We start from the raw sequence: 10,669 nt of genomic DNA, 5'->3' as shown, positions 1-10,669 counted from the left end.
CTGCGGTGATGTCCAGGCGTTTTGCGCTGTTGTCACTGTCTCAGCCCGCGGTGATGTCCAGGCGTTCTGCGCGGCGGGCGCCGTCTCAGCCTGTTGTGACGTCCAGGCGTTTTGCGCAGCAGGCGTCGTCTCAGCCTGTTGTGACGTCCAGACGTTCTGCGCGGCGGGCGCCGTCTCAGCCTGTGATGATGTCCAGGTGTTCTGCGCGGTCGTTGCCGTTTCAGCTTGCGGTGATGTCCAGGTATTCTGCGCTGTTGTCACGGTCTCAGCCTGCGGTGATGTCCAGGCGTTCTGCGCAGTTGTCACCGTCTCAGCCTGTGGGGATGTCCAGGCGTCTTGCACTGCTGTCGCCGTCTTGGTCTGTGCCGTCCATGTGTCGGCAGCGGCCGGCTCGGCGACGGCCGCCAGGGCCGGCTCGGCGGCCGCCAGCGTTAGCGTCGGCGACTGGAAGAGCGGTGTGCCGGCCGCCGCTGCCACCGGCAGGGTGACTGTGACGAACACGCTCTGCTCGGGCCCCGAACTCACCACCGGCACCACCATCGTCGATACCGCTGCCGGCACGGCGGCGCCGGCGTCAGTCAGCGTGAGATCATAGATACAGCGGGCGACAGGAGTATGCGACAAGCAAAACACGCAGAGCTCGGCGCTTCCAAGATGAGAAACGCGGAAGCAGCAAGCACACAGAGAGCCCCGGACAGACCACGCACTGGAGATTGGAGGACAACCGCATTCTCGGGGGCATGTAGTAACGGCGCGGCCCCTAGCCTGCGGGTAGTGTTCGCGCGGTCGGCACCTGGCTCGGTCCGGGCCGTGTGTCCATGATGATCTGTGGCGGGTCGGTTGGTCTCGTCGGTCGGCACCGCGGCCGGCTGTTCCTGCCGCGGCGCGCTGCTTCCCAGCAAGATCTCTCCGGTCTCGGCGAAATGGCGATTTATCGCTACGGCGGCTGTCGAAAGGAGCGCTGTCAGGACGGAGCGGCGAGGCTCGAGACAGGCCTCCGCCGACCCCGGGCGACCGGCCTCGGTTGGAACAGTTTCGCGGTCAATGCGCTGGTTGTGGAAACGCCGCCTCCGGGGCAAAAGCCACAGAGGCGGCAACGTTAGTTAAAACGTTCCAACGTCTCCAGAAACGACGTCAAGCAAGGCCGCTATCAACGCAGACCGCCGACCAGCAGCACGCTAGGCTCGCAGTGAAAGTCTAAGAGTCCAGTTGTCGTCATGGCCGCAGCCTTTGAACACCCATGACGTTAACACGGGAAAATCCAGACAGCATAGAACAGAGAGTGACAAGCCCGGCCTTAGGTCAGCCTCCGAACGTTGGCCTGTCACACGGAGCCCGCGGCGCCGGCCGGGCGGGCTCACCTTGTGACACGCCGTTCGGCAGCTGCCGGTCTCCGCCGGCCGACTCACTGCGAGCGGGGGGCGGGGGCAGCTCTGCAACAAGCGGAGGGTCAGCGCGCGCGGCCGGACGACGGCGCCGTCTGCCGTGCAGCCGCGGCGCGGTGGGGCGGCGGGCGCCAGCCTGCGCCCGGGCCGAGCGGCCGTGCCGGGCGCAGGCCGCCAGGCGCCCGCCTCGGCCGCCGGGCAACGGCCGGCCAGCGCCGCGCGGCGCGGCCGCTGCCGGCGCGTCGGCGCTGACCGGGCCGCCACCCGGCGTCACGCAGTCCCGGCAGGCGCGGACCTCCCACTCTCACACAGCGCACACGCACACGCCCGGGACCCACGCCGACACCCGTCCCGCGCCGGCAGCCGGCGGCGCAGCCGACACCCGCCCCAAGCGCCGCTCCGGCGCGCCACGCCACACTCAGCAACCGCACGGCACACGGCACACTCGCGTCGGCAGACAGACGCCACGCGCTCGGAGGGACGCGCGCGGCAGAGACCCGCCGCGGCCGGGCGCCGGTGCCGGCCGCCGCCGGCGCGCGACTGAGGGTCGGCGCCGCGGCCGGCACCAGACGCGGCGCGCGGCGCGCGGGGCCGGGCGCTCCTCAGCCCGGCGCCGCGCGCCTCCGACCATTCCTACAGGGAAGGGCGGGCCCCTGCCGAGCGCGGCAGCCGCGCTCGCTCGCACACCCACGCACAGCACAGGCACGCACAGGGCCCGCGGGCGGGCATCGGGAGGTCCGCGCCTTGGGAGCGGGCGCGGCCGCGGCCCCGTCGCCGCCAGCGAGGGCGCCGCCGCCGCGCCCCAACGACATCGCATCGGCATCGCGGCGCGCGCACGGCATCACGTCACACGGCCGGGGCTCGCAAGGCAAGTCACGGGGCTGCAGCAAGCAATGGACAGACGAGTCGCCCTCGCGCCGCGCCTGTGCGTGACAGGGCCTGGCCTGGCCTGCTGCGCAGGAGATAAGCCGCGTGCGGCGGCCGCAGAGCGCCGGCGTCGGGCAACGACGCTCGCCTTCCGCCCCCCGACCGACTCCGCCAGCTACTTTACACTGGTGCTCCCGCTCAGCTGGGCCACTACGTTACCGGGCGTGTTGAAGGCTGCGCCTGCTACGTTACGGGTGCGCGGTGGTATCCGGACACTGGGCCAGGCCAGGAGCGCGCGGCCGGGCCGGGCCGGGCCCGCCGCCGCCGCCGCCGCCGCGCCACCGGCCGCTCGTCACAGCGGCGGCCGCACTCTTACCGGCCCGCGGAGCGGCCGCTGCCAAAACACAACCACGCACACCGGTCACGACAGGAGTCAGGTCAGAGGACTGCGCAGCGGCCGGAGCCGCCCGCTCAGGACGGCAATCGGGCAGGACAGGCCAACCGGCGGTCTTGGAAGCGGACTGGCACAACCGGACTCCGTCCCCATATTTAGAAAAGGAAAGCCGGTTAAATCACATAGTTTGCCCCTGCGGCTTACATGTTCCGTCGTTTAAGTAGGATTCTGAGCCAAAACCGAGCATACTTTCAAGGGGATTAAGAAATATAAGGAAGGCAAAATTTATAAATCCAAGGGGTCATAAGAAGGTATTGCTTTTTGAACGATGCAAGCGTTTCAAAGGGGTATTTATTACAGCTGTGAGTGACAAGCCTGGTCTTTCTTATTATTCGGACAAATCCAGTAGAATACCAATGCACTTGAAAAGCCTTTCAGACTAGCTGTGCAAGCCGTTCTGCACAGCCGTTGGTGGCACGGACCGAGAACACGCCACTCCCTTGGTGACACAGTGACACGAGCTGGGCATGACCGGGTCCGCGGACGGGGACGTGCGGCGGAGAGTAAGCGATGGCGAGGTCGGGGTGCCGGGGTGAGCCAGCGTGACCGGTGTGGCGGTGGCGCAGCGCGCGGGCCGGCGGGGCGGGGCGCGGCGCGGCCGGCGGCCCTGACCTGGCCTCGCCGGGACCCGGCGGACACTGGACCTGCTCCAACGCTCCTGGACGGCTCAGGCGCGCGGCCGGCTGGCGCGCAAGGCGCGCGCGAGCACGGCCGACGGAGCTGGGCGCACTGAGGACAGACAGACTGGTGAACGGGCAACCCTCCCCGGTCGGCCACCCGCCCGAAGGCCACCCCTCCCAGCCGGGACACACCGCCCCCTCCCGGTCGGCCGTCCACCCGCGGTTCGGCCCTCCCACCCGGCGCTCCATATGAGTTCCGCCCCACCGCTCGCCGGCCACCCGCGGTCCTCCCGAGTCGTCCCAGCCGGGGGTGTCGCGGACGTGCACCAGACAACGGTGCGGCCGGACCCCGGACGGTCCGCTCGTCCCCCAACCAGCGACCCGTCGAGCAGCGACACTTCCAGCCACCCGGCCCGTCTCTCCCGACCCCGCCGCGACGCCGCGCGCCTCTCTGTCTTGTCCGCCGCCGTACCACGCGCGTCCAGTCCTCCACATCGTGATGCCCCGACGCCTCCAGGTCAGCCGACGGCGCGGACCCGTCCTGTCAGGCTCCCTCTTAACTAGCGGGCTTACCAGGCACGCCTATCGTCTTCAAATCACCTCTCCGCCTTCAACCAAGATGCTGTGGACGTGGCTCTGCGACGTGGTGATGCGACATGGCCAATCGGTCTCGGAGTTAGGTTACTTTGCAGCCTATCCTGGAGCTGTTCCCAGCCGGCTGAGGCCGACCCGGCCGAGGCGCGTTTACCATTGCTCTGGGAGCCGACAGCTGACCTGGCGGCGGCCACTGACCCCGCCTGACCCGCCACCCTCGGCTCGGCGATGAGTACCTGCCACGAGCCGCGCCCCGGGCTGCCCCTCTCTTCGGTCACGTCTCCCATAGGGCTATTTTCAGAAGGCTTTTTCTGAGGGAGCCATTTTCTCGAAATGCCCAGGCCAAAAAGGCCGAACTTACGGATGTCTAAATCGGAAGGCCTATTTTCAAAAGACGTTCTCTCAAAAGGCCTATTTCGGAAGTCCTGCATTCGGAAAGCTATTTTCATGAAGCCCATTTCGACAAGGCCTACGTTCACAGGGCCTTCTCTCAGAATCATACGTTTAGGAGCACTGCATTGACAAACTTACGTTCAGGTCTCCTTTCTAACACCTTCAAGAGTGTTCCACATGTGCATGGGGTTTTGAACGGAAAAAAGCCATCTTGAAGATCATTTGGTGCAGTTCACAGTCCTACGCTTCGTAAGACCTAAGCCCTTGTATTTTCTGAGCTACACGTCCGCGCAGATGTGCAGACTATTTTGGGAAGATAGTCCCGCCCCCTTAAAAGTAAGCCAATGGGTATAAATGCGCCAACTTCATCAAACCTGATGCTTGCTTCAATATCTTTAAATGAGGATCGGGCCTGCCTGCGCAACATTTGTGGTCTGAGGGCTAACTTGCAGAAACCACGTGGGCAATAAGCATACTCGCACACAGCCACCGTTCAGAACGCCACCTCAAAAACCTGTGTTCCCAAGGCTTACTCGAAGGGGCTTCGCAACAGGGGAAACGGGTCTGCACGCGCCCTCCCAGCTTCCAATACATCTAATATAACACATATGGCGTGACATGGCCAGAAACGCCTTGGAGATTTCGATGTCCTCAAATTTTGAGCCCCAACCTCTGTGCAGGCACGCCCTCTGAACATAGGAGTTCAGAGTAAGCCTCCTGTGCACAAACTCAGTGCAAGACACCGCGGCTTCTGGAAGTAGGCCTTGTGAACGCAAGTCTGGTGTAAGCAGGCCTTCTAAGCGCCGATCGCCTGACAGAGCCGCTTCGCGGCGAAGGCTTTCGGACGTAAGCCTCCTGGAAAAAGGGCCTGACACATGACGTAAGTCTCCTGAACAAAAGACCCTCCACAACAGCTCTCTCCACGTAGACATTCGAAATAAGGTCTAAGGAAATTAACCTTCTGAGAGCAGACCCTCCGAAAATAGACCTTCCGAATATAAGTCTTCTGAGAGTATGTCTTCTGAAGATCGGCCTGAATGCAGGCCTTCTGAAAAAAGTCCCCGAGCCGACCGCCTCCCGCCGCACGTTATGCGGTTGGTTAGTCCTGTCGGGGCGACAGTGACAGTGCGGGCGGGTATCAGTGAGCAGGTCACAGGGGCAGGGGCAGGGACGGGGGCGGGCCGGCCGGCGCCGGTGGCTGGCGGAGACGCGGCCTCTCGGACCGGCGGCCGGACGAGCCGCGCCGCCGGCCGACGGGCGCCGGCCGGCGGCCGCCGCCGCCGCCGCCGCCGGCGGTCAGCGCTGTCCGCCGGCGCACCGCTCTCTCGCTCTCGCACGCTCTCTCACACCACGCCCATTCACACGCGGGGAGGGTGTGGTGCCGACCTCCGCACGCAAGGGATGGACCGGGTTGTCCGGCTGATCTAGTTCTGCTGCCAAACTGCCTGAGCGTGCCCGGGCCTGGGCGGCGGCCCTGCAGCCGCCGCGCGCCCCCCACTGAGCCCCGCACAACGCACCAGACAGCCGGACGGCGCGTCCATTGCCTTAGGTCAGAGCCGAACTCTCTCACTCTCTGTCTCTGCCTCTCTCCGCTCTCCCGGTCTCTCCTGCCTCGCCGGACGGGCCGCCGCTCGACTGCGGCCGGGCGGCGCCTGCGCGCGCGCGCGCGCCGCCGCCCGCCGTTACGTTAGGCGGCCGTGACGCTCGTGTCTGTTACGTACGGACCCTCGGCACTGGACGGCACTACCCGGTCCCGGGCTGGGGGAGGCCGGGCCGCTCGGCGGCGCGCTCACCGCTGTTGGCCGCCGGCAGGTACGTGAACGGCACCACGTTCGCTCCTTGTCGCCAGAGCGCACCGTCAGCTGCACCTCGCGCGGCGCCGCCAGCTGGCCGTCCCAGTACGGCGGCACGTCACACACCAGGTGTACCTGCCGACAGAGCAGGAGACGGTCAGCGATCAGAGCACGGCCCGGCTCGGAGGGGGTCAGCGGTCAGAGCACGGCCCAGCTCGGAGGAGGTCAGCGGCCAGAGCACGGCCAGGCTCGAAGGGGGTCAGCGATCAGAGCACGGCCCGGCTCGGAGGGAGTCAGCGGTCAGAGCACGGCACGCCTCGGAGGGGGTCAGTGGTCAGAGCACGGCCGGCTCGATGCGTACCAGCTATGCCGGCAGGTCGTGCGCCAACCAAACATTCCCAATGGAGCAAAGGCCGTTGGCGCACTTCTATGTGCTTTCCACCTCTACGAGTTATCTCTGCGTCTCGGTTTTGTTTTTGCCGCTAGCATTACAACTGTGTATACGTCACGGCCGTGGTAGAGCATTGTCATGCACACGGCGCGGGTGGTAGTAATGACGCAGCGGTTGACGGCTTGCGGTTGCACGCAAGCGCGAACACCGACAATGAACACGCCCGAAACAAGAGCAGTTCAGGATGATCATGCCCCAACTGCTGGTTGCATAAGCGCTTCTTCGCAGAAAGCGGAGCTGTGTCGACGAGCCGGCACTCACAGCCTGCGTGTGGTCCTTGTGTGGCGCCACCGCCTCCGTCCAGCCGACGGCGCCGCCCTCGCCCGGCTCGGAGAAGACGACACGCGAGTCCTTGACGAAGTTCTTGCCGAGCACGATCAGCTCCAAACCGCCGTCGCAGGGGGCCTCGCGCAGTGACAGCTTCGTCACCTCGGGAATGCCCTGCGGCTGGGCTGCGACAGAGCGGAGCAGCGCTCAGCACTGGTGGACGCGGCGGGTCAGCCCCGCACACACAGTGGCTCTCAGTACACAGCTCGCAGCACACCGTACAGACGTGTGCCGCATGTCTGAAACTTGCTAGCTGCTACCGACTTTGAGCGCGTCGCACGCTCACGTCTTCCTTAAGCACCGCGTCTTACAGGCCCAGTACGTAGCCGCACGCGGTCGCATGGTTGTCTGATTTGCTGAGACGCCCATCCAAACGGGCCGCTGAATCGCGTGACACACATCTCAAGTACGTCTTCAGGCGTTGGGCTGCCAAGCCTGCGCCGGCTGTTGGTCTGGGCGCTGGCGCCGGTCAGCCGGCGACCAGGCCAAGCTGCTGGTCTGGGCGCTGGCGCCGGTCAGCCAGCGACCAGGCCAAGCTGTTGGTCTGGGCGCTGGCGCCGGTCAGCCGGCGACCAGGCTAAGCTGTTGGTCTGGGAGCTGGCGCCGGTCAGCCGGCGACCAGGCCAAGCTGTTGGTCTGGGCGCTGGCGCCGGTCAGCCGGCGACCAGGCCAAGCTGTTGGTCTGGGCGCTGACGCCGGTCAGCCGGCGACCAGGCCAAGCTGTTGGTCTGGGCGCTGACGCCGGTCAGCCGGCGACCAGGCCAAGCTGTTGGCCTAGGCGCTGGCGCCGGTCAGACGGCGACCAGGCCAAGCTGTTGGTCTGGGCACTGGCGCCGGTCAGTCGGTGGTCAGGCCACTTACTGCAGATGATGGAGCGCGAGGCCACCTGCAGCGTCTCCGCCTGGCCGCGCCCGTTGACGATGGTGACGCGGAACACCAGCCGGCAGCTGGTGGCGCGCGCCCCCTTGCGCAGCGCCGACGGGCGGCGGCCGGCCGAAGCTGTAGTCATCGGGCCGCCCGCCTCGGCCACGCGCGACTCGATATCGACGTTGCGCTGCTTCAGGATGCCCAGGCAGTCACACCTGCGGGCGGCGGCACGCCATGCTCACACGGAGGCCGGACAAACTGGCAAACGGGGCAGCGGGCAGACAGGTGGTGTTTGAGTGAGATACAGGCCCGATGGCATGGTGGCAGATTACGGCATCCTTCCACCACAAACACGCCGTTAGATATGGGCACAGTACAATTAATCATGTCCAGGTTATTTATTTGGTATGAACCAATCTTACTTAAAAGAATCGGATTCAGATTTTCACCACTAGAACAGCAGTAGTTCGTCCAGTGCATGGAAAAAACCAGACCTTCCATTCAACTCAAATATCACTCCCTTAACAAATGTACCATTCACAATGGGTGGGCGGCCAACTGCGTGCATGTGTGGACGACGAGCGGACGATTAAATGGCTGGCTAAAACCGCGCTAGCGGGAGAGTGCGAGGTCCGCTCGGCGGCGCTCCGACGGCACGCACCGGGCGCTGACGCCGCTGCCGTCCGGCTCCGGCGTCATCGTGGTCTGGATGACGACGGTGCCGTTGAGCACGAGCTCCTCGCTGGGGCTGGCCGTCTTGCCCGTGACGCGGCACGACTGGTAGAAGAGGTGCGGGCTGCAGCCGTCGGCGTCCGAGCCCACGTACATCTGCAGCTGGCACGGCTCCGCGTACCCGGACAGCTGGCGGACGCAGGGGGCGGCGCTTAGCCATGCCGCCCACAGCGGCGCGCGCCACCGACACGGACGCACGCGGGCGCGCGCTGTGGTCCGCGCGGCCAGGCAGCTCCGGCCAGCGGACACCGAGGTGATTGTGACGGACTAGGGGGACACGGCGGAGATGTGGGTCCGACCGCCGTGTCGTACAGCGGTCTCGACTCCCGCGCCCCGCCGACACAGAGCGGCCGCCCGGAGGGGACGCTACGCCTCCAGCCCGCGGCCCTCCGTGCTGACACCGGCCAGTGCGGGCGCGCCCCGACACATGAAGTTTATACAAAAAGCGCGGGAGCGAATACAGGTGGAGTGAGTGTCACGGAACACTGGACCGGTAAATGGGCTGCTAACACCTTCTGACGATTGGGAATGATATGCCTTCACATCAAAATGCATCGGCTTTTCACGGTACGAAACCATACCAGTCGTTTCAGCGCTATGAGCGCAATGATTCAGAGGTTGTTATGACCCACAATCGCCATGCAACGTTTGATAATTGGTACCCATACACAGAACCGGGCTAGATCTGATTGAATGTCATTCCAGTAGCGTGATTGGGGAAATATTATTGCGCGATCGATCCGTTGCGGCCGCGACAACGCCCCTTCCCCGCCCCGCCTCACACAACGTCCAGGCCCCAAACGGAGCTGGCGCCAAATCAAGCATCACCAATCAGCGGTTACACCACGTGGAGCTCTGCAACAGCGTTCCCAAGAAGCAGATATGAGGCAAGGCTTTCACACCGCATGGTCACGGCGAACGCCTAACGAGGCATTAGTGCCTTGGCATTAATTGCGTTGTTCTGGCGCGAACGTGCAGACTTTATCACGCAAACGAGCATGCTTTTGTTCGACGCAAGCTTCTGCTCCACCAGCAAATATCGTATTTTGCACCTGTCCAACACATGCCTCTTCGGGACAGCAAGTGAACATGAGCCGGGTGATGACACACCAGTCCTATGCTCAGCACGTCACCACTGATGCTGAGATGGCCGTTTTGGTGCTGAGCCGGACGGCTTTGACTCGTGCTTTGACTCACGACTCACGCAGCGGCCGGCTTTCGTCCGAGCAGCGCGCGCCGCCGACCCGTGCTCCGTACTCACCACCACCTGTGGTGACGTCTTGCCGGTGGCGTCTTTGACGGCACCCCGGCTGCCCTCGGTCTGGTATCGGGCTCTGTGACGCGTCTCCGGCTCTCTGGCCAACACCAGCCGGTACCTGGCAACGGAGCGGGACAGTCGTCACACGGGGCCTGTCAGCGACGCAGACACAGGCGCGGCATAACGACAGCCAGCTGTCCAACAGCCGTCACACGGGACCTGTCAGCGGCGCAGACACGGGCACAGCACAATAGCCAGTTGTCCAACAGCCGTCACACGGGACTTGTCGGCGGCGCAGACACAGGCACAGCAACAGCAGTCAGCTACTCAACAGTTTTGGTCACAGTAATGCGTTTCAGCAGGAAGCTTCTCGCCCTGCATAGGAGCTAGTTAACAGCACGACCAGGTGACGGCTGCAGCCAGCCACCGGTGCCTTGCATGGCATGACCACTGCATGCCTTGGTGGGGGCCATGATTATCATTTGGTTTCAATAACCTTCCAGGGAACTGATCTCCTCAAACCCTCCAAAGGCGCCCAGCTAGCAAAATACCATATTATATATAAGGTGTGTGTGCATACAAGTAACACGCTTCGTTTCGAATCGCATTGCAACACATCCTTCCGATGTGGTATGAAAGCGCCTTAACCGACGAATAGCTAATGACACATTTTGTGGGCAGAAGATAATTTCAGCACAGGTTTTCAGAGCAGCTTAGCATAAGCGTCTTAAGTTTCTTTAGCCAAAGTGAAGATACGTGGGTCACCAGAGCAGGCAGTCTCGGTCCACCTGGGTGGCGAGCCCCCTGAGACCGGCCTGAAGTCATCTGACTGACGGCAGATCGACGGGGGCCTGAGCCTCTTTGAAGCCGGACCTAATGCGGTTCATAAAGCACTTAAGCCTTTGCTATCTACTGCGCTGATCCGTAT

At 64.1% G+C, this 10,669-nt stretch overlaps 1 protein-coding gene across 1 annotated transcript in view; it reads right to left on the bottom strand.

Annotated features, from left to right (window-relative positions):
* Positions 1 to 413: 413 nt before the first annotated feature.
* The window catches only part of LOC119090663 (nuclear factor of activated T-cells 5), a 42,312-nt gene continuing 32,056 nt past the window's right edge, over positions 414 to 10,669 (bottom strand). The window contains exons 7-14 of the mRNA XM_037213513.1: positions 9,745 to 9,859; positions 8,413 to 8,612; positions 7,746 to 7,966; positions 6,819 to 7,009; positions 6,107 to 6,241; positions 1,362 to 1,433; positions 794 to 946; positions 414 to 551 (exon numbers count right to left, since the gene is read on the bottom strand). Of these exons, the coding sequence (XP_037069408.1) occupies positions 938 to 946; positions 1,362 to 1,433; positions 6,107 to 6,241; positions 6,819 to 7,009; positions 7,746 to 7,966; positions 8,413 to 8,612; positions 9,745 to 9,859 (943 nt within the window). The 3' untranslated portion in view covers positions 414 to 551; positions 794 to 937. The remainder of the gene's footprint in view (positions 552 to 793; positions 947 to 1,361; positions 1,434 to 6,106; positions 6,242 to 6,818; positions 7,010 to 7,745; positions 7,967 to 8,412; positions 8,613 to 9,744; positions 9,860 to 10,669) is intronic.

This window comes from Pollicipes pollicipes, unplaced genomic scaffold (genome assembly GCF_011947565.3).
Source record: "Pollicipes pollicipes isolate AB1234 unplaced genomic scaffold, Ppol_2.1 Scaffold_3087;HRSCAF=3621_pilon_pilon_pilon, whole genome shotgun sequence".
NCBI lineage: Eukaryota > Metazoa > Arthropoda > Thecostraca > Pollicipedomorpha > Pollicipedidae > Pollicipes > Pollicipes pollicipes.
Note: the sequence above shows the minus strand (reverse complement) of the source record. Positions and strands in the feature narration are given on the sequence as shown.